Source organism: Myodes glareolus, chromosome 2 (assembly GCF_982192425.1).
Source record: "Myodes glareolus chromosome 2, mMyoGla1.1, whole genome shotgun sequence".
Lineage (NCBI taxonomy): Eukaryota > Metazoa > Chordata > Mammalia > Rodentia > Cricetidae > Myodes > Myodes glareolus.
The window spans coordinates 64,172,463-64,196,559 of NC_142027.1; the positions used below are offsets into that span (position 1 = coordinate 64,172,463).

General features: G+C 38.3%; 2 protein-coding genes across 3 annotated transcripts in view; one reads left to right on the top strand and one right to left on the bottom strand.

Annotated features, from left to right (window-relative positions):
• Eaf2 (ELL associated factor 2) overlaps window positions 1–12,215 on the bottom strand; it is a 35,104-nt gene extending 22,889 nt beyond the window's left edge. The window contains exons 1-2 of the mRNA XM_048454190.3: window positions 12,020–12,215; window positions 8,751–8,845 (exon numbers count right to left, since the gene is read on the bottom strand). Of these exons, the coding sequence (XP_048310147.3) occupies window positions 8,751–8,845; window positions 12,020–12,125 (201 nt within the window). The 5' untranslated portion in view covers window positions 12,126–12,215. The remainder of the gene's footprint in view (window positions 1–8,750; window positions 8,846–12,019) is intronic.
• Window positions 12,216–12,337: 122 nt separating this feature from the next.
• The window catches only part of Iqcb1 (IQ motif containing B1), a 68,308-nt gene continuing 56,548 nt past the window's right edge, over window positions 12,338–24,097 (top strand). The window contains exons 1-5 of one of the 2 annotated variants that reach the window (XM_048454189.3): window positions 12,338–12,467; window positions 12,928–12,996; window positions 15,728–15,844; window positions 16,056–16,218; window positions 18,697–18,826. In XM_048454189.3, coding sequence (XP_048310146.3) covers window positions 15,745–15,844; window positions 16,056–16,218; window positions 18,697–18,826 — 393 coding nt within the window. In that variant the 5' untranslated portion in view covers window positions 12,338–12,467; window positions 12,928–12,996; window positions 15,728–15,744. Of the gene's footprint in view, window positions 12,468–12,902; window positions 12,997–15,727; window positions 15,845–16,055; window positions 16,219–18,696; window positions 18,827–24,097 lie in introns of both variants that reach the window. The other variant, XM_085696277.2, reaches the window with a different exon arrangement.

The window sequence follows — 24,097 nt, forward strand, 5'->3', positions numbered from 1 at the left end:
GAATAGTCAGTTATTTTGAGCAAAACTTAATAGTTAAAAACGCCAATAAACCAATTAAAATGAGCAATAGATTCAAATAAGCATTTATCAAAAAAATACAAATAGCCAAGAAACTCATGAAAACATGTTCAAGATTACCAACACTCTAAAATATTTGTAAAATGTGATTATTGTAGCTATATGGAAAACAGTTTGGGGATTCCACAAAAAATAAAATTCACAGATTTACCTTATGATCTAACAGTTCCCGTTCTGGATGATAAACCAAAATAAACACATTCTCTTCATCACTTATCTATACTATGATAATGCACTATTAGCAACAGAAAAGAGACTCAAGAGACTCAATACAGGAACCTTCCAAAGCCACGTGTTACCATGGAAAGAGCACCAATCTCAGACAGAGGCTAATTTTAGGCAAGAACTAAAGCCTCCACTTTCTATTACAGCTAAAATACAGGGCTTTCACTGACAATGGAGAAGATGTTGTGCTTCAGAAGGTACAACATGAGGCTTTAAAAACCACAGGGATGGACATAAATAATACAGAAAAGACAGGAACAAGAAGGAAGGAGTGAGGAGTATACTGGTACAAGTTTTATAGTCAGTGGTGGTGTTACCTTACCATGCTGCCTAGGAAGAATCCTTCCTCTGATAATCTCCCCAAGTGTGTGTGTGTGTGTATGTGTGTGTGTGAGAGAGAGACAGAGACAGAGACAGAGACAGAGACAGAGGAGAGAGAGACAGAGACAGAGACAGAGAGATGCATGCCATGGCACATCTATGGTCAGAGGACAACTTTACTGTGCCGGCTTTCTCCTTCCACCTTATGTGGGCTCGAAAAATTGAATCAGTGTAAAAGGAGCAGTGGGCTGCATTCCTACCTGGCTCCCGACCGCCCTGCTAGCTTTACCTGAAATAATTACACAGAAACTATTCGTTTAAACACTTCCTGGCCCATTAACGCTAGCCTCTTATTGGCTAACTCACATCTTGGTTAACCCATTTCTAATAATCTGTGTAGCACCACAAGGCGGTGACTTACTGGGAAAGATCCTAACCTACATCCACTTGGGGTCGGAGAATCATGGAGTCTGCCTGACTCTGCTTCTTTCACCCAGCATTCTGTTCTGTCTACTCCGCCTATCTATGTTCTGACCTATCAGGCCAGGTAGTTTCTTTACTAATTAACCAATGAAAACAACACATAGAAAGAAGACCTTCCTACATCAAATCAGGTTGCCAGGCTTGCACAGTGAACACCTTTTACTATACAACCATGTCTCCCAGCAGTGTCTTCTAACTCACCCTAAGTCAATTTGGAAACAACAACAAAAATAGTTTTTAAAAATGACAGTAGTATCAATTCCTATGTAGCTGTGGACTACATTCTGTTCTAAGCACTTTGCTCATAATAACTCATTTAATCTTTATAATAGCCTTATGAGACAATTGTTATCTTCATATGAGAAAAAATGAGGCACAAAAGGCTTCACAATTTGCCCAAGTTCCCACAGTTGGTAAGTGGCAGAGGGAGATTTCAACATAGAAAGTCCTGTTCCAGATCTATGACTTTTAACTTCTTTGACTTGGAGATCTGACTTGTTACGTATAAGGATCAAATCATAATGTGTTTGGGCACTGCAATTCAGCCTAACTGCCTCCATGGATCTACCACCTCTGGGGCATCTGTAGCTGCTTGTCAACAACTTCCTTGTTGCTCGACTTCTAGAAACTAATGGATGGTGAACAGTGGGAAGGAGACTAATGTACTAGACATGAGGTAAATTCAGATGGGAAAGGAAACGTTGGGTGAAGCCAAGAAAACAATGTCAAGTCCATTTCTACACAAACTACTGTGATGGAAACTATGACCTGAGTGTCCAGTTCCATTATCTGAGTCCATTCCCACAAAGGTTTTTCGTTGTTTGGTCACATGCTTCACCATAGCCCCTTGAGACACGTTTCTCAGTTTATTGGGAAAGAGACTGCACTGTGAGGGAAGACATCTTTGCCTAGAGTCACACAGAGTGGAGCAAGAATTTTATTGCTGGTGTCTAGATTCTAACTCCCATGTCTCATTCCATCAGTATGTGTCACAGCTGTGAGTGGTGATTTGGAATGATGATAGCAAGACCCATTTTTAAAACGCTCAAATTATTTGAGGCAACATTGAATTTCTTTTCCTAGAGCACAAGTGGCACATGCGTATTGTGAACTTAATAATATTGAAATATGTTGTACAATGATTACTTACTACTTACAACTGAACAATCTGTATTTATATGAAGCATATACCCATGACTACTTATGATAAAGCAAGAGTAGGTAGAATTACCTGCTATATTGGATCCAGAGTACTCTTTCCTTTTTGATCAAATTGGAGTCTTAATACAGGACAATGGTGGCACACACCTTTAATCCCAGTAGTCAGTAGGCAGAGTTGGGTGGATCTCTGAGTTAGAGGTTAGCCTGGTCTACAAAGGTAGTTTCAGGACAGGTAGGATTACATAGAGAAACCCTGTCTCAGAAAACAAAAGGGGGGAAATAAAAGAAGAATTAAGAACAAACTTTGTAACTTGGTATCTCTTATTTGAGGGGGTGTTTCTTAGAACAAGAGGGAATCCAGATTAGAAGAAATAAAATCTTACTTATACTCTTCCCTATATGCTCCTTCACCTACTTGGTTAAGTGAGCAGCTCTGCTTTATGTATCTTTGGTCATCATCTTTATCCTGTCTGATGTCTGGTCCCTCAGCTACCCTGCCACATCAGACACAAAGCCATTACCCCGAAGTCTCACATGTTTTGTTATCTGTCCAGCAGTTTCCCAAAGGTTGAGTCACGTCTCATGATTAAGTCATTCCTATCTGAGAAATGGCTCACCCACACCTGCTTGTCACAGTACAGAAGGTAGTAGGGCTCCTTAAAGAGTTTCTTCTTGCCCTTCAAGAAAAAGAAAAATTCAGACCTTCCCTTTCATGGCAAAGCTAGAGAGAAGAACTGGTGTTCCCATTTTTCTTTGTTCTCACATATTACAAAATCTTTTGTGCTGTCTTCTAAACAAGATCTAAATTATGCCTTCAAAATTGTCTACTTATGGGATAGAAAAGATGCCTCTATATTTAAGACCATATACTGCTCTCACAGAAGACCTGAAGCTTCTAGCTCCCTTGTTGGGTGGCTCACAGTTGCCTATAATTCCAGCCCCAGGTGTTCCAATGCCCTCTTTTGGTCTCCACTAACATCTACATTTTACCACACACATACACACAAACATACACACCAGCTACACACACACACACACACACACACACACACACAATTTTTAATTAAATCTTTTTAAAAAATGTTTATTTGGATTTATTTTCATTCTTGTACAAGTTGACATCCAGTTAGCCATCAGGGAAATGCAAATCAAAACAACTCTGAGATACCATCTTACACCAGTCAGAATGGCTAAAATAAAAAAAAACAATGATAGCTTATGCTGGAGAGGATGTGGAGTAAGGGGAACACTCCTCCATTTCTGGTGGGAAAACAAACTTGTACAACCACTTTGGGAATCAGTATGGTGGTTTCTCAGAAAATTGGGAATCAACCTACATCAGGACCCATCCATACCACTCTTGGGCAAATACCCAAAAGATGTTCAATCATACTACAAGGACATTTGCTCAACTATGTTCATAGCAGCATTATTCATAATAGTCAGAACCTGGAAACAACCTAGATGACCCTCAACTGAAAAATGGAAAAAGAAAATGTGCACATTTACACATTAGAGTACTACTCAGCAGTAAAAAACAAAGACATTTTGAATTTTGCATACAAATGGATGGAACTAGAAAAAACAATCCTAAGTGAGGAAACCCAGACCCAGAAAGATGAACATGGTATGTACTCACTTATAAGTGGAAACCAGCTGTAAAGCAAATGATAATGAGTCTATAGTTCATGATTTTAGAGACGTTAAGTAACAAGGTAAACCTTAAGAAAAACATACATTGATCCACCTGGAAAAGGGAAATAGACAGGATTGCCTGACAAAATTGGGAGCATGAGGGGAGAATGGAGAAGGGGAAGACGAGGGGAGAAGGGGAGGGGGGAGAAAAACTTGAGGGAATGTAATAGTCGAGAAGAAGACAGGACAGAGATGGAAGAAGGACAGAGATGAGACCAAGGAAAGAGATATTTTGATTGAGGGAGCCATTATGGGGCTAGTAAGAAACCTGACTCTAGAGACATTCCCAGGAATCCACAAGGACGACTCACCAGTTAAGACCCTAAGCAATAGAAGAGGGGGTACCCAAACTGTAGTTACCCTGTAGTCAAACTGATGAATATCTTAAATATCACCATAGAACCTCCATTCAGCAACTGATGGGAACAGAGGCAGAGACCTGCATTGGAGCACTAAACTGAGCTCCAAAGTCCAGGAGAAGAGTGGGAGGAGTGAGAATACGAGCAAAGATGTCAAGACCATGATGGGAACACCAACTGAAATAGTTTACTTGAGCTAATGGGAGCTCATCAACTCTAGCTAGACAGGGAAGGAAACAGCATAGGTCCAAACTAGTCCCTGTGAATGTGGGTGACAGTTGTATGGCTAGGGCAGACTGCGGGGCTACTGGCAGTGGCACCAAGATGTATCTCTACTGCTTGTACTGCTTTTTTTTTTTTTTTTTTTGGAACCTATTCTCTTTCGATGGGTACCTTACTCAGCCTAGATAAAGGAGGGAGAACCTTGGACCTTCCCCAAAGCACTGTGCCTTACCCTCTCTGAGGAGTGGATGGAGGTGAGGGGATAGGTAGAGGGAACGGGAGGAGCGGAGAGCGTGGGAACTGGGAATGGTATGTAAAATGAAAAAGATAGTTTGTTTTCTTTAAAAAAATAATAAAATGTTTATTTGAGTTTAACTTCATTTCCTACTCCATATTAGAAGTCCCAGAAGGAACATTTCGTCTGTTAGTCCATGTTTGACATTAGCAGTATCTATATTAGTCTGTTTAAGTGTGCAGGTACAATGTGCACTGTCCTTAAACAGAACTGTCCCGGAACAGACTGGACAGGAAAGAGCTCAGAGAACCTGTTAGAATTCCAGAATCCTCCATGTCCCCTAGCCCCTCCCTTTCCACCTGGAAAGAGAAACACTGAGAACAGAAATTGCAGATATTCAGATAGAAGCACATTCCACAGGAGAAGAACAGGCCCCAGCAAGCCAAAGGCTCCCCACCTGCCTAGGAAAAAGAAAATGAGGAGAGCTACCTAAGCAAGGCTAGTTATAGGCAGTTTCAGGAAGTTTATAGAAAAGCAAGGCCCACCACGCCTGCTTGTGATAAGTGCTACAAATGTGAGTGGGCAGATCTGAGCCTGGAAATGGAATAAAGTGAGGACAATGGGACATGAGAACTTAGGGGAGCTGCTCTGCCAGGTACTAATAGGAGAGATGAGGCCCCTCTCTGGCCCTGTCCTCCAACTGAAAACTGGAATGGTAATACCTCCTATTCCAGACTATGAAAATTAAAGCCCGTGAGACAGTGGCTGGCATGGAGTGAGCAATATGGAAGTGTATGCTGTCAGAAAATATGGTGAACCACACACCCCACGGGAGTAGAGTCCTGACTGTCACCTCGTAGCTTTATACTTCAGTGCAAATTATTTACTCTCTTCAAGCCTTGGTTTCATTCTCTATAAAATAGGGGTAAACTCCTAGTACTTGTTGAAGAGATTAAATAAAATGAAGTGGGTAATATATGAAAATCACTAATCAGTATATGGGACCATCCATGCCACATCCCAACAAATGTTTGTTATCATTATTATCTTTTATTTTTAAAATGCTTATAAAACTTATAAGTGTACAGTATTTTACTGGTCTATGATCTTCATTTTTATTTGTTTATCAATATGATAATACAAAAAAGAATGGGATTTAAAAATCTACCTTACCAAAAGAACTATCAGAACCTGAAATCATTCTTGTTTTATGAAATTAATTTTGTTTTTAAATTGTGTGTGTGTGTGCTCACGCACACGTTTGCGTAGGTATGTGTATGAGTACACGTGTGTGTGTGTGCCCACACACACATTTGCGTAGGTATGTGCACGAGTACATGTGTGTGTGCTCATTTGTGTGTTTGCGTAAGTATGTACACGAGTACATGTGTGTGTGTATGTGTGTGTGTGTTCACGCACGTGTTTGCATAGGTATGTGCATATTAGTACAGACGTGTGTGAAGACTAGAAGATGATGAGTGATTCCCACCATCGTTTTTCACATTTCAGAAATCTATAAGCCATAGACCTGAAAATATAGGCCTAGTCCAATAGTTATCATTTTAAGAGGATTTATACTGATACCATAATCAAACACGGTAGATCAGAACTTTTCACTAAACAGGATAATTAACAAAATGATATTTATCAATACATAGAATAGACACAGAAGATCAATATAAGAGATGAAATAGGCTGGAGCTTCCCACAGGGCAGGAAACCCTGACTGCCCTGGGGGACGGAGGGGAAGGAGGGGGGGAGTGGGGGGAGTGGGAGGGTGTTGGGAGGGGGGGCGGAAATGGAAACTTTTATAATTTAATAAAATTTACTAAAAAAAAAAAGAGATGAAATAGGAAGGTTGTAACTTGAAAAACAGATATTCTATATGCCTAAGATAAGCCCAACAAGAGTTCTAGTCCAAACAAATCGCCACTGATTAATACCACCACAGGCTGGAACAACAGGACTGCAGCTCCCACTGTAAACGTAAAGCTTTTCCGTCACTTTTAAAATGAAGTGGCTGTTTTTCTTTGAGTGGCTGGGAGATAGGGAGGACAGGAGAGAGGTTAGAAGGAAGGTAGCTGGGAGGGGCTGGGGGAAGAAAGGGGGTTAGAAAGTGTAATTATTTCTATTAAAAGCATATTCTCAAAAAGTTTAAAAACTGAAAATAAAATTGAATGACTCATTCAGGTTGTTCCTTATAAACACCATAAAGCAAACAAGGCTTGGTACTGCTGAATAAATTTCCAAACGATATAGAAACCCAAGAATCTGAAAATTTTTCATAATAGAGGATTTCAGGGCATCTTATAGTGAATTGACCTTTTATTATTCTTCAGCTCCTAAGGAAACAAATGAGAAATATTCAATAAAAACTCACACACACATACAGAGCTCTACCTTAAGAAACCTTCAGAAGCAGCAACTGATTCCATCTGACATAGTAGTAGGGTCTCAGTAAATGGTATTGAGTCATAAAAATAAGAAAAAGACAGCAGAATAGAAGATAAAGCTTTCTGTACCTCTAACCATGACACGCCAGCTCAATAATCCATGTAATACAATGTGCATTGAGCAACCCCAAACTATTCCCACCATAAAATTAAAGGCAAAATGTCTGAAAAAGTCCAGTATTTTTGTATGATATTTTGTTTGTGTTCTCACAAATAAAGCTTGCCTGGAGATCAGAGGGCCAACCTACCTACTAGTTAACCATAGAGGTCTGGCAATGGCAGCACAAACCTTTAATCCCAGCATTTGGAAGGAAGAAACAGGAAGATCAGCAGTTCAAGGACACCCTGGACTATGTGAGATTGAACCAGTCTAAAAGAGCAACAGAGTCTTTGACCCTAGCACGTGGGAGGCTCAAGCCTTTGACCCCAGCACTTGGGAGGATCATGCCTTTGATTCCAGGACTAGGGAGGTGGAGACAGGATCTCCCCCATTTGGTCTGAGGATTCATAGAGACAGAAACAACCCCCATTTGGTCTGCAATTTTATAGAGGTCAGAACTCTCTAGTGGCCAACTTCTCTGCTTCTCTGATCTTTCAGTTTTCACCCTAATATCTGACTTTGGGTTTTTATTGATAAGACTAATTAGAATCATGCTTCAGGTTTTCTTTATAGATAACACAAAATTATGGAGTTGGTTTTGTCTATAACTTTCTCTATAACAGATGAAGGTAGTATTAAAGGAAAAAACCCAAGTAATAAGAAATTTCTAACTCAAAGGACTGAACTGAGAAAACTTGTATTTTATGCAGATAACATTAGTTATGTTACTTGAATGTATTTGGAAAAATTTAAAAACAGAGAAAATGTTTGGCTAAAAGATCCAGAACCCACAATCTTCAGTTTAGTCCCTAGACTACAGATTTGAATTTCCCTAATTCAAAATTCCAATATCTGAAATGCTCCAAAATGCTAATCTTTTTAGCTCAAATATGACACCACAAGTGGAAAATTCTACATCATGGACTATTTTATATACAAAATTATTATAAATATTTATACAATTGTTTTTAGGATACATGTATAAGGTCTATACAAAAATTTTAAAAAATTGGTATTTTAGATGTATGTCCCATCCCAAATGTATCTCATAATATATTTGCAAATATTCTAAAATTAAAAAACAACTATAACATGCAAAAAATTTGTCCCAAGTTTTTTGAAAACTCGATGTGCATACTTCCTGAATCTTTCCCCCACCATACTATGTTTAATCATATTCTCAGCTTAGATAAATTTTCTACTGCTTCTCTAATGTCAACATGATGAAGCACAAATTCTAAATTTCAACATAAAATATACTTCACAATTTGATCCCAGTCTACATTTCAGTTTCCTTTTAATCTCTTTTCATTATATTTTAATCTACTACACATGTCATTTACTCCATAGACTTGTTCTTTTTGATTGAGAGCCTGTAATACAGATCTCTTTCATATTAGTATAGGAGAACTACTTACTTCTATGTTCGGAAGAGTTATTGTCACCTGTTCACCTTTGCCAACCTCGAGATTTCCTTCACAAGAAGTATCAATAGAAGCAGGTTTGAAGTCATCTAAAAAATAGATACAAGTATCAATTTTTATGAGATGGAACAATGTATTACTGTGTCAGACACTGACAGAAGCAACTAAGGGCGGACGATTTGGTTCACTGGTGTTTTAATTCTTTTATTTTTGTGTATGAATGTTTTGCTTGCACCTATGTGCACTCTCTTGTGCAGGAGCCTGAGGAGGCTATAGGCTTCCTTGGAACTTGAGTTACAGGCAATTGTGGATTGCCAGGTGGGTGCTGGGAGCCAGACCTAGGTCCTCCGGAAGAGCAGCCAGTGCTCTTAACTGCTGAGCCCCTTTGGTCACTGTTGCAGAAAGTACAGTCCATCGTGGCAGGGAAAGAATGTCAGAGTCTGTGCTGATCAAAGAACCTTAACTAGAAACATGATTAAATCCTATTTTAAATTCTGATATTTACTTACACTAAAGTCTTACTACTTTTGGTGGGTGGACCCACTCGAATAGAGAATAACCAATCTGTAGTTACAGCTTATCAGCCTGTTTTGTGACAATAATAAATGGTGTCACTGAAAACAGGACATTTGCTGATCATTAACCCTGAAATAGATATAAATTATAAAACCAGTGCTAGCCCAAATCCAAAATTAATCTTAATGCATTATTCAAACTCTTCTATGTAGTGACTCTTTGTTGCTAAGTGTTATTGTCATTACACTTAAGCAAATTACATGCATTAGTACTCCATATGCACTTATAAATATAGCTCATTAAAAACTCACGGTGACTATGATTTATTCTTTACCATATTCTAAATACTGTGCTAGCTTTTTAAATGCTAACACAACCCCTCTAGAAAAAGTCTAAATGTAGCTATTACCATTTTTACATATGAACAATGTGGCTGAAAACTTAGGGAATGTCCTCAAAGTCACATTATATATGCATTTAGTGAAGGTAACGTTCACAGCCAGGCTTTTCTGAAGCCTTAATATAAAAGACAAGCAAAACTTAAGCTGTAGATACCAAAATAATACTTTCTTTCAAATAACTCTGGCTTGAGTGTCTGTTATAAATTAGGTCCATTCACCCTGCAATAAATGCAAGATTCTCTATTTATAGTCTCCTTTTCTCACTGAATTATTAAGATTGGAAGCTGCTGGGAAAGAACCTCTTCTTAAGGACAATAGCATGTTTTATTTAAGAAAAACTAAACAAATTCTGTGTGATTCTATAATTACTATTAATTCAGTAAGAAGAGAGAGAAAAACAAAGACTGAAAACCTTTTTAATGACTTCTGCAAGACTAAGTGTGGAATCTAAGTTTGTTTACTCTGTGGTTATTATTATTACATTTTGTATATTCTTGTTTATTGTCATTCTTGTGGCTGGATTATCTGATTCTGGAAAATATGATTTCAACATTTTCAGAACTTGTGTAAAGGTAGGGATGTAGCTCAGTGGCGGAGCACTTTCTGAGTATGTGCAAGGCCCTGAGTTTGATTTCTAACACTGCAATTAATCAATCAATTAATCAAAGAAGCTATAAATACAAGTCTTTCAGAACCTGAAAGGCACTTTTCAGAAGCCATATTTCATTCATTTTGCTAAGTTATAAAAATATATACACTGAGAGACTGGAGAGGTGGCTCGGCAGTCAAGGGCACTTGTTGCTCTTGCAGAAACCTTGGATCATTGAGCACCAACATAAGGTGACTGACAGGCACTGGTAACTCCAGCTACATGGGATTTGAGATTCTCTTGTAGCCTCTGAGGGCACCTGCATACATATGATGCACATACATACACTCAGTCCCACACATGTACATGTAACATTAAAAAAATCTATCTCGATATAAGTTCTTTTTTGTAATCTGAAACCATGTACTTGGAAAAATATTACTGCATACCTGAGAAGGAAGAGGAAAGGACATGCATTGAGAGAGCAGATAAGAATAGTATCTTACTTTTAGAAAACGAAACTGAAGAGAGAGAGAGAGAGAGAGAGAGAGAGAGAGAGAGAGAGAGAGAGAGAGAGAGACTACAGGACCTGCACAGCACTGGCTGTTGTTTCATGTGGGGAGTTCTAAATTGTCACCCACGGCAAAATAAACAAAGGACACCCAGGGAGTTCTGCTGGTAAGTTTCTCCAGTTTATCCCACCAAAACATGTTATATTTGCATAATAAAACCTTTTTTTATAAAATGAACATATATCATTTGAAGGTTAAAACCATTGATTCTTCCTACATTTACTCAGTTATTACAGCTACATTGCTTATAACTTAAACTTTGATGACTGAGTTTTTAGTTGGGTATTTTCAGATTATCAACTTTATAAGAAAAAGGACAGAATGATTGAGGAAGGTAAAACAATGAGACAGTAAGAACAGCTTGGCTGGAGAAAAGATGTGAAAAAAATCTACTTTACAATTCGTCATACACACACCCACATAGACACACACACATACACAAAAGAGGTCACGATTCAGTGATATTTCCTTTTGGCGCTAGAATTCTGAGGCCTAGTATGCAAAAATGAAGTTTTACATACAAAATTAGGCTACATTTTTGACACTGGCATCTCTATCATTTAATTACTAAGACAAAAAGGCTCATTATAGCCAATTTTCCAATAATATTAAAGATAACTTATTAAGACCTCACCTTTCAATTTTTGATAATCAGTTAATCAGTAATTATTAGCTGACCATGAAATCCGATATCCAAAAGAGACCGAAACTATGGAGATAGCTGACAGTCTCTCCCCACAAACTAAATGTGACCGCTCATCAGCCAGAGGACAAGTGAAAACGGCGGCGAAAGCGAAAGAGTGTCCCTGCAGCGTCCACACATCGTTTTTGCCCTGCATTTGGTCCTTTGTTCCATCTGTCACCTTTCCACCCCGCATCATTCACTTGTCACGCTAGTCTCCACAGGCACGCCTCCAGATCTCCACAAAACTTCCTCTCTCCTACCTGTCAATCTCTCGTCAATCCTTCCAGGGATCTCCTACACCTGCAGGACTCCAGGCGCCCGTGCCGCTGAGCCTGGGAACCGGGTAGTGTGGATCACGCTGCCATCGGGGCTCCCGGGGAGCCAAGGGCCGCGGGGACAGAATTACAGAATTCCGAGGCATCTGTCTCCATGTCACCACATCCCCCCCCCCAATCCCAGGAGATTCATCCCGGGTACACCCCCGTGCAGCCCGCACTCACAGCGCACGGTATGGAAGGCACAGCGCGGCTGCTTCTCGAAACTTTCGCCCAATTTGAGAACCCGCTCACGACGGTCCAGGTACGCGAGCCCCGCCGGCCCATTCATTCTCGTCCTCTGCCTCGCGCTCGGCCCCGGCCACCGGCTGTCACAACCTTCCCAAGCAGCTGCACCGGCCGCGGCTGCCGGCCGGAGCTCCGGCCCCTGCGGGCTCGGCTCTCCAGGAGCGTGCGCCCGCCCCCTGGAGCGCCCCGAGTCCCGATTGGCTGTCTGGAGACAGCCGCCCCGCCCCTAGCCTGCGGTCCCGCCCCGCCCCTCGCCCCCTCGCCCGCGCTCAGGCCCCTTTCCCGCGTCGCGACGCACGCAGCTCGGCGAACGGGGCCTCGGTGAGGTGCGCGGTGCGCGGTACTGGTCGGGCCCTGAGGTGGACGGAGGCGTAGCCAAGATGAGGTAACAGACATGAGATGGCGGCTGGGATGGCTGAGGGCTTCGGGGGGCGGGGAAGCTAGGACGCCAGGCCCTCGGACCTAGAGAAGGGGCCGGCGGGGCCTGGGGGCGGGAGCGTGGGCCTCCTCGGCGTCCGCCCCGCAGGGTTGGAAACGGACGCCTGAGGAGGGGCGGCGGCTGGGCCCGGGCCTGTGGCTTCCTGAGGCCTAGTAGCTCTGGGGCGCGTTATGGAACCCCAGCCGCGCCCCCTCGGTGCTGTGACAGACTGGAAACCACTTGAAGTGATGGATTTCCCTTGGCGGCTGTTTATTTTTTTGTTGTTTGCTTTTTAACCTTTAAATACCACAGGCCTTTCCCCGCCAGCGTTAGGGTCTGAGGAGGGGGCGTTTCCGGTGGGGACCCTGAAGCTTAGGGTTAGGGGGTAACTGACTGCATTAGGTTTTGGCGTTTGTTTTCGTCCTAGTGATTCCTGGAGGCAGTGAAGGGCACGGCCTGGCACTCTTGGTTCCTCAAGGATCGGCCTAGCAGCGGGGTAAGAGTATGAATTGATCACAAATTGCCCCCCCCCCCGCTTGACACTTCGCAACAGCATTGTAAAGCGGGAGAAAGCTTGCATTGTGTTCGAGGAGAATTCAGAAAAGGGATCTAATGAGTTGCACCAGCAGACGATTTTTTTCCAGGCTAATTGGGTTAGATTATCCTTCCATTTCTACCTCAAGCTGATTTGTCAAGTCCCCCTCCCCCCCGTGGGTGATTGTGTTTGCCTTCTACCCTTTAAAGGTGCATGGAGACTGTTTTATATGCTAACTGGACACCAAGATCTCTAGATTTGTACTCCAGCATCATCCTAACAGTATGACTTTGTGCAAGCAAATCAGACATATGTGTTTATCATGAGGATTGGGGAAGTAGTGATAATAGCTATGTAAAAAAAATCCTTGACAATTGTTGAGATGGTTAAATGGGTTTAATGTGTGCAAGCAAGTAGACCAATTCATAGTAACATACCTCTCTGGATTATTTAGGGTTCAGTTATACTTTTTAAATATAAGCCTTATATTTTAAGGCTTATCATTGGTAGCTACCTTCTAGATTTTGAATTGTAAGGACTAGGAATGGCAACTTTGTTCACAGATGAAAATATTTGTTTAAGAGAAGCCCAGGTCATTGACTTTGTGGCCATCGAATATCAAAGGGGATTTGTTCTATAGACCAAATGAGTGCATACGTACTTATTTTCACATGGATTTTTATTACAGGATTGTGTATAATAATTTGCAACCTAAATGGCATCCAGTGAAGGGGATGTATAAATCTATTTTGATGCACTCTCACAAGGAACAGTTAGAATAATGTTAACACTGGAAAGAATAATATAGTTCACATGCATTCTATAGGAAAGTTTTGTATCTTCTGTCTGCTAGGAGTATTATTGGACTTTCTTTAAAAATAGCTTCAGTGAACTTGACTTGCCTATTAATGGTTTATATTTTACCCAAGAAGAGAGATGATTTTTGAATGACTTAAATACAACTCATTCAAGCCTTAAATACAAAAATGCGACCATAGTAGCAGTCATAGTAGAATAATAGCTAAGAAATGAATTAGAAGATTATTTGAAAATATGTTTTATGTTTATAGTTTTGCCTGGGAGAAAAAAATAATGAACATTGTAATTAAAATCACTGGTTTTGTAGCTTATCAACTTTTTTTGATAAGATCAAGTGTAATATCGCAAGATTTGTAGTTAGACTGATATCTGACTGATGCTACAATATATTGGTGGAGCTTTGACAAATTTTTCAAGTTTTCTTTCTGTTTTTATGGTTTTTCTTTCAAGATGGCTCTCACTATGAAGCTGTAGTTGCCCTGGAACTCATTACTAGACTAGGTTGGCCTTGAACTCACAGAGATCCCCCAGCCTCTGCCTCCCAAGTACTGGAATTAAAGGCATGTGCTACTGTGTCTAGCTAAGTTTTATTTTTTAACTGCACATTGGAGATGATTATAGGCACTACTTCATAGTCCTGTTGTGAGGATAAAATGATGCATTAAAACCCACTCAGCACAGTTCTTAGCTCATAATAAGTACTATATGTTATCCTTTATTAATTAAAATATGTTTTATATTAATACTTTTGAACTTCAAATACTTTAGGACTTAGAAAAGCTATGATAAGAAAACTGAGGTGTGGACTTTTTGCATTTTAGAGTTAATTCACTATAAATAATTTTTAATTTTCTTATAATTATGTAACATTTCTGAGATCTAGTATTTTAGTACTTCACAGATCATCTTCAGATTTAGTGATTAGGTAGAAGGGCACACAGGACTCAACTCATATACTGTCTTATTTATTAGCTCTAATTTATAGTGAAGATATATAAAGCAAAGTCATCGAAGTGAAAGACCCATAAAAGGTACATCCAGAGGAAACCAAGCCTAGTCTTACAAAATCCTCTCCCAGTAAAATTACATAGAATTACACACAGTTTCTTGAGCAAAGCAGTTGTGACAACACCTGTGAAGTGTTTTCCACTAGGGAAGCTTATTAGACACTCAGTGACCAGAATTGTTGCTGTTTTGTGTGTTGAAATAGTCCTTAATGTCAATGATAAGAGGTGGTGGAACCTTCAAGAGATGAGGCCTAGTGGGAAATAATTATATCATTGGATTCACCACCACCCTCAAAAGAATTGAAATAGTTTTTAAGACTATAAATTGAATTGAATAGTTCTTAAGACTAAAAGGTGAGCCTGGCCTCTTCTCAGTCTCTCATGGGTATCCTGTGCCATATGATATCTCCACTCGTGCTATGATGTCATCTGTCATATGGTAAAGTCAAGATAGCAGAATTGTGAGCTAAATAAACTTCTTTATAAAACACTCCATTTCAGGTATTGAAAATCAGATAAAGCATTTATCAGAATTCTTTGGTTCTAAAAGAAAAGCAGATGATTACCATAAACCATCATTTTTATAACAGTTTAGACACAGTGTTCTAGGCTTATAAGAGAACAATAAAAATCCTGAAATCCACATTCTAGATAGTAGCCAAGGACCAGCCTTGTAAACTGACCTTTAAAGAAATAGCCATGTGAAGCCTGATGTATCAATTTTTTTCTACAATCTGTTTCTCCTGTATTAATTCTATCCCACAATTGTGTAGAGAGAATGAATGCAAAGCTAGTACAATTCTTATTCTTAGTACTCATGATCTTTGGTTTCTTTATTTACTTTTTTTTATTATGTTAAAACACAGGTAGTAGGAAAAAAAAAATGAAGCCAACAGGCACAGACCCAAGGATCTTGTCTTTAGCTGCTGAAGTAGCGAAAAGTCCTGAACAAAATGTTCCTGTTATATTGTTGAAGTTAAAAGGTAAGAAAATATTTTTATGGTTAGGAAAGACATTAAGTAAATACTGGTTCTATTATGATACAATGCTAGTGTTCTAATTTGTTTAGAGAAATCTTGACACTGAGGAATACCATTTTCCTTTTTGACATATTTTTAATGATTACAACATAAAAATGCAAGTATCTCTTAGATGTGTTGAGCAAAAATAGATATATCTTTTCTTTTTCCTTAGAAATAATAAACAACACCCCTTTGGGAAGCTCAGAGTTGAAGAAAGTGAAACAAGATATATATTGTTATGACCTCATTCAGTATTGTCTATTGGTCCTCAGTCAAGATTGTTCTCGAATCCAGGGTGGTTGGACTACAATTTCCCAGCTTACACAGATACTAAGGTAAAATGAGGCTAGAAGGTCAATTTGTTCTCATTTTAAATATTGCTTTTTATTTGTCATTCTAATAAAATTTAGAATCTCCTATGATATGTTTTGGTTGTACTTTTTTTCCACACTGTATGGTATTGTTTATAACTCTATTGCAATTGATTGTCTTTAGATTTCTTTCCAAAGTGATCATTTCTTTTGTTTACCACTTGAGTCCCAGCTAGCTAATATATTCCTGTTGACTCAGAAATATTTTTAAGAAATGAGTAAATTAAAGCTCTGTACTTAAAAAACTAACAGTGGAGATTATGCAGCAGTGATACTTGAATTAGGTGTCAAAATGAAAGTATATAGCAAAGAATTATAGAAAAACAAATACAGAAAACTTCCATTTCACTTTTTAGTGATTTAGCTATCTAAATTGTATATGCATTAGGTAGCCCAAATATTGTCCATGAAATTTAGAAGCAGCATTTACTTTTCTTCTGCCGTGCTAAAAATGAAAGATCATAATGCTTTTTGAAAAAGTTGATAAAGAATAAAGTATTCTCCGTGTTAGTTAGTCTTTCTTTCATTCTCATTTGATTTTAAGAAATTTATTATTTATTTATTTATTATGTGTATATGTTGATGTCTATGTATGGGTATGTGCACATGAGTGTAGGTGCCCAAAGAGGCCAGAACACATTGGATACCCTAGAGCTGAAGTTACAGATGGTTATAATATGTCAGATGTGGGTACTAGGATTTAAACTCTGGTACTTGTAAGAGCTAGAGAGATGGCTCAGCAGGTAAGAGCACTGCTTGCTCTTCTTGCTCTTCCCAAGGTCCTGAGTTCCTGAATTCAATTCCCAGCAACCACATGGTGGCTAACAACCATCTGTAATGAGGTCTGGTGCCCTCCTGAAGAAGACACCTGATGAATCTCATCAACTCAGACCATGAAACCCAATATGGACAAGATCAACAGAACTGCCATATAAGGGCTGCCCATGCATGTTTCAGCATTGCCGGGGCACAAATTTCATTCGAATTTCACTTGTAAGAGCAGCAAGGTCTCTGAACTACTGAGCCATCTCTTTTGTCCCATTCCATTTGATTTTAAATAAACTGTCCCTACAAGAGAAATTTTTTTTCATATTTATACTATCCAATTTGAGATCCTAATTTTCTAAACTGTTCTTCTACTTTGATATTACATAAAGGCCCAATTCAAAGTACACAGTCACAAAAATTTGATAAATCTATGTAAAACTCTTTTATACTTTAATTTTCAAGATTAATTATTTCAGTATTGGTTGAATATAAGTAAATAAGTGCCTCTATATTTTTTGATTGGATATACTAGGTAACGACAACATTGGTTGAATATTATTTTCTTTTGTTAATGCCATCTATCTTGCAGCTGTCCTGAGTAGTTAAGTTTAATAACTGAATAGAAAGTAAAAACTTGATAGCAAGCATTAGCCAGTTAGGTTTTTAGCACGCTGGACTTGTAATTGCCATTGTTATCAGTGTGTGCACATTTTGTTGAAAAGACTTAGACAACAGTACTTATCATACTACTAGCTACCTTTGGGTTGAAGGCTCTTTTTGGTATGAGACTAGAAGTACTTTTAATATTGATATTTTTTAATATATTCAGCTCATATCCAAGGAGTAGCTGTAATGTGTAATTTCATGAAGATATAGCTCTCTGAAAGGATTATTCTTCTTTCTGTGTATCATAAAATGTTCCTGTTACAGTTAGGGTATACTTTCACTGTTTTCCCTTTTGATATAAGGAATATATATACAAGCAGATAATCTGGGGATCTTAAGAAAGCAATCTGTTGGGAAGAAGAATTGGGTATGAAACTAGAGTATTTTGTTTTTTTATCTTTGTTCCTTAAAGTTAATCTCACGATAAATTTTTGCTATTAGATTTCTAAAATATATCAATTAACAGAAATTAATATAAATTAAACAGTCAAGGTATTCGTTGCCTTTTAGGCTGATTGTAGCCAACTCACTGAAAACTAATCTCATTTCTCCTTATTGTAAACATGTATTTTTCATGTGCTTTCTTCCTTTCTCTCTGTTTTTTTTTTTGTTTGTTTGTTGATTTTATTTCAGAGACAGGATATCTGTAAACTTGACTGACCTGGAATTGACTATGTAAGTCAGGTTGGCCTTGAACTCATATATGAGATCTGCCTATATCTGCTTCCCAAGGTGCCTGGATTAAAGGAATTAACCCTCACCCAGACGTGGCTTTCATTTCTTAAAGGGCCAGTATATTTGGTTTTAGGATATGTGAGCCCTGGAACTGAATGCAAGCAAGGTCTATAGCACAGTTTAGTTCTCTTAAAAAATTAAAAATTTCCAGCAAATTTTTAATTGTCTTGTCAATAGAATAAAGATACTTAAGATTTTCATTAAAGCACAATGCCTGTGGAAGTTTGAACATTAAACTGATATTATTTATGCAAACTTGTGCTCTCATTTCAGCCATTGCTGTGTGGGCTTAGAACCAGGAGAAGATGGAGAAGAATTTTACAAGGAATTACTTCCATCAGCTGTCGAAAATTTTCTTGTCTTGGGGAGACGATTACAAACATGTTTCATCAATGCAGCTAAGGCATGCGTTTATTTGATGTTTTATTCCCCAATAATTTTATTCTTTTTTTTCCTGAAACAAGGTTTCACTGTATAACCCAGGATAACTTCATACTCAGTGTGTAGCCTTGCAGGTTTCAGGGTGTCAGTCCTTCCGCCTAAGTCTCCTGAGTGCGAAGATTACAAGGATGTACACCATATCTAGTCTTTTCTGAGTTTTCCCATGCTATTTATCAAATTATGCTATATTTGGCCAAATATACAAGTAGTGAATTTAAACATCTTTAACCCCCCAAAGAAATTACAATAGAGAACTTAATTTCTACATTAGAAAATTGGTAAATACTAACTAAAGAATGCTGTATGATTTTTGAATAGTCTGTCTTACCACTCATTTTTGAGCAATACCCATATATGCTTATATTCATGGCATCTTACTGGAACATATTTTCTCCTTAAATTTTCTAATTGTTATTCCCTTCTTTAATTTGAGTAACGTTTGTTCTCTAAGCCCAGAACTTTTCTGAATATCGCTAGTGGTGACAAAGAAGATATGTAGACTTTATGTTTCATATTTCAAACCTCTTCTTTATGAAAATATTTCAACTCAGACATGGTGATCTTTAAATTCAAATATTTCTTGGATGTATTATACTTTTGTGAAAAGTATATTGCATAATTTTCAAATATTTGAAGATTTTATTTGTACTTTATTGTTACTGATTTCTAATTTAATTTTATTGTGACCAAATAACATTCATTAGTGCTATGTATGGCTGAACATACAAGTAGAGTAGTGAATTTAAACATCTTTAGCCAAAGAATTACAACCAAGAATTTAAACCTATATTAGAAAATGTATAAGTGCTAGCTAAAGAATACCGTGTGATTTATTCATTTAGTCATTCTCCTCTAACTCTGTGTATTTCTGTCTCTGTACCTGTCTTTTTCTGGTTTTGGTTTTATTTTGTTTCTGTATTTTTGAGCTAGGTTTCATGTGAATTGGGCTTTATTTGCTACAAGGCTGATCTTGAACTCCTTATCCTCCTGCCTCAGCCTTCATTCTTACTGGCATTCCCCTCTATTGATCTTGCTGTGTTGTTTATGTTAGTTTGGTTACTTTCTATTAGTGTATCTTAACATTTTGACTATTTCTTCAATCTAATTTACTAGTAATCCAATGATTATAATTATTACTAATGATTACTAATAATCTAAGGAATTTGTTTTCCTGTATTGCATTTCTTAATTATGATTTCTTTCTCTCCCTTTAGTTTTCATAATCTTTTCTTTCATATCATAATCTTTCTATCCATTTCTTATAGATTCTTTACTATATTTATTATAATTACTTAGCCCTTATTTACAGACTCCAAGCATGAATCACTTGAGAGTTTGCTTCTATTACCTTTATATTTCCCCCCTTTTTCCAAGGTCAAAATTTTTTTCTTCACATGTCTAATGTTTTGGTTTATTATGGACTCTAAATGATACATTGTAGGAACACTTACCTTCTTTTAATGACTGTTAAGAAGCACTTACATTCTGGCAGATCAGGTGATACAAAGGATTGCTTTTAACCTTTCTCAGGATAGATTTATTCCAGTTTTATGTATAGAGAATTATCCTTATATGTAGTGCTTTGATTTAAATGAAAGAGGAAAGTGTTAACCCAGATCATCTAATATGTAACTTGAATTCTAAACTCTGTTTAGAATTAATTAATGAGACTGCTATTAATTCCTTCAATCCCCAGTTATAGTTTTCCCAGGCTTCTCAGAGCTTGTTTTTAAAAGTGCATAGTTAAGTCAAAAATTGAGTGGACATTTGCATATAGACTTTTGAGCATCCAGCTTTATAGACTGCTGTAGCTGTTTCAAACTTAATTTCTTATACTTTGGGCTAGTAAGACTCTAGATTTTGTTTTTTAATCAACACATAATAAAGTTGTACATACTTTAAGGAAATGATGTAATATTTTTGATACTTTTATACTATATACAATATTCATATCTGTAACATGAAGGGTCCTGTTTTTTGGGGGGTTTCTGTCCTGCCCGGCCCCCCAGCTGTTTAGTCCCAGAGAAAATCACACAAAGATCTCTATAGGTTATAAAGCTGATTGGCCCATTAGGTCAGGCTACTTATTAGTTCTTATGACTTATCTTAACCTATTATTCTGATCTGTTTTAGCCATGTGGCTCAGTACCTTTCTCAGTGGGGCAGATCACATCCTGCTTTGGTGGTCTGGGCAGGAGTGGGAGGAATCAACTTCCTCCTCCCCAGAATTCTCCTGCTCTCCTTGCATAATTTCCTGTCTGGTTTTCCCACCTACACCTCCTGCCTGGCCAATCAGCGTTTATTTAAAACATGATTGACAGAATACAGACAACTCTCCTGCACTACATATCAGGATAAACAAATCTATCTCCTCAGATATTTGTCATTTCTTTACGGTTATAAAAAAGCACATAGTTTCCCTTTGAGTGCCCTGTTGCTGTTGCATTGCTGCTATCTGCTGTTCCTAGACCCCCACAATAGAAAAGACAATAGATGACCCCTTTATTCCATAACAGCTATCTTCCTAGAGCATTGTAATTTCTCTTGGACATCTTTAATAGTGTGGCAATTTTCTATGTTCTTGGAGAGGATGCACATACTATTACACCTTCATCTAGCATTTCATTCCCACTTACAAGGATTGCATCAACATCTTTAGAGTGAAGTGCAAGACTGCCCAGGAGTATTATACATTCACTTGAGTTGCTTTGCCCAGTGGCTTAAACACAATATAAGTAGAAAGTCCAATTTAGAACTTACTACCTGTCCAGATGTGATAAATATTGCCAGTTCTGCTGTGTGGATCAAGATGATGTGGTCTGGGGAGCAAATATTCCTTTCCAATTTCATTTATAAAGTGAAAAGAACATCATGTTGTTATAGCTAAGAGAATAGAGGAAGAGATCAAGCTCTACAACTGAATGCATTTAGAAGCTGAACTCAGACTTGCAGGCTGAGCTCTGAAGGAAAAAATAGAAGTTAGGTACTACAGAGCATCTATTAGAAGTTAGAATGAAAGTGGAAGAACTGAAGACCTGTTGGGAGGTTGAACTTTATTAGCTGAAAGAACACAACCTGAAGATGACCCCAGAAAGTCAGAAGATGGAGATCAGAGTAGATGAGCTTCAGATGCTGCTGTTAACTCTAAAGGAATAGAAAAACCTGTTCTAGATTAGTCAAGAAAACTAAGTGACAGCAGGATTATATATGATGTTCTGAGAAGCGGGGAGCAGGGGGCAAAATGGGAGGGAAAGAGAAAATGAATGAAGAAAATGATCTGAAGGAGAACAAGAGATGTTGAGTTATAGACTACAGAATTGATCCTTTGTCTTATCAAGTACCTACTTCAGATCTTTAGATTGAGGAGCTGTCAGGCAAAATCCGGTTCTTGTCTATGGAAACTAGTATTCTAGTATCCAAGAATGCCCTGTTTGTAGTAGTCCACTTTCTGTAAAGTGCCACATCAGCACATCAGAATTTGAAGATGGAGTCTGTGATTACACCTTGGAACAGCAGCAAATGCCTGGTTTTTTAAATTTGTGATAAGACCTTTTCATCACAGAGAAGCAAAGTTTTGAAGACCATGTGCTCTGCCACTCTTAAGTGTCCAATCCTATTAGATCTGAAAGGGTTTTCTGGTGCAGGGGTATCTTGACAATCGGGAGCCAAGGAATACCAGAGTCACACCACCTGACTTACGGGGAGAAACAGAATAGTGGCTGCCTCTGAGTAGAATCAGAAACAGCAACAGACCTGGTTTTTATAGGATCTTTGGAGTTTGCACAGTGAACAAGTGGAAAAATACAGCACAGAGTATTGCTTGCCCATTGACCCTGAGTCATGGGGTTAGGGATTTCTAAGTCCTGGGTTCAGGACAGGGTGATTTTACAATAGTCTGTTACCCTACAAGATCTATGCTGTATACATATTTCATAGTATAGAACATATGTGTTGTATACTATAGAAGCAGAGAAGCCTGCCTAACAAGAAATCATTAGGAGTTTACTTATCAATGCTGTGCCTATAAAGGTGGAGTCATATATATGTTAAATTTCATTGGCAACTTATGTTTCCATCTTTGTAAATGACTAAATCCATCATAAAACTAACTTTCTAGCCTCTTATCTATGGTTCCCCTTCTTCCTCAGGACTCCAGTACAAGGGCCTCAGGATGCTCTTCTGCTGATTCATAACAGCTTGACTTGACCCTAAGTGATTATCTTCCAAATTGTCCACTGTGCTCACAATCAGGCCTTAATTGTTGTGCTCAATTCTAACCCTGAGGGTAGGAGTAAGAGCAGAAGTTGAGAATGTCTTCATCTTCTTCAATCCTCTTTCAACCAGTTGTACTAAACTAACCCAAAATGGCACAACAGAGAATTGGAATTAAAATCCAATTTTAATACTATCTTCTCATCTTCAGTTTTCATTTTTGCTTTTTTGTTTGTTTGTTTTGAAATATTAAGGCAGGGTTTCATTCTGTAATCCTGGCTGGCCTGGATGGAATTCTGTGTGTTTTGTTTTTTGAGGTTGGCCTCAAACTCACAGAAATTTACCTACCTCTGCATCCTGAGTGCTAGGATCAGAGGCATGTGTTATGCCCAACAAGAAGCATTTTATTCCTGACTCATGGTCAGGAAATACTTCACTCACAAAACGCCTCCTTTTTAGCAAGGTGTAGTGATGGACATCTATATTCCAACAGTTAGGAGATTGAGGCAGCTTCGTGGACTGCATAGTGAGACTCTCTCCCAGGGGAAAAACAGGAGTGGTAGGGAAACAAATGGGAAAAAAAAGCCATCTTTCTCTCTAGATATCTCGCATGGGCTTGTTCCATTAATCCTATGCACATAACATTCACGATTATGTCATATATGCAAATATATGTCTTGCTCTGGTTGCCACAGAATTCACTGAGTATCTCAGACTGGCATGGAATGCAGCAATCCTGCTGAATCAAGTACTCTAAGACCATGGGCCTGAGCCACTTCGAGTCTATAATTCTCTTAATGGCTAATTAGGAGTTGGAAACTGTATGAGCTTGCAACTTTGTTAACAGTATTAAGATTGTATTACTGTCAGAATAATGGAACTATTTGTTAATATTCAAAATAAAATTACTCCTTTTTAAAATAAAGCAAAAGCTTATGATTGCATTTAATCATTCCATGTGCCATAAAATACCTTAAATTATTTCTAAATATTAGATAATACCCATTGTTAAACTAGCCCC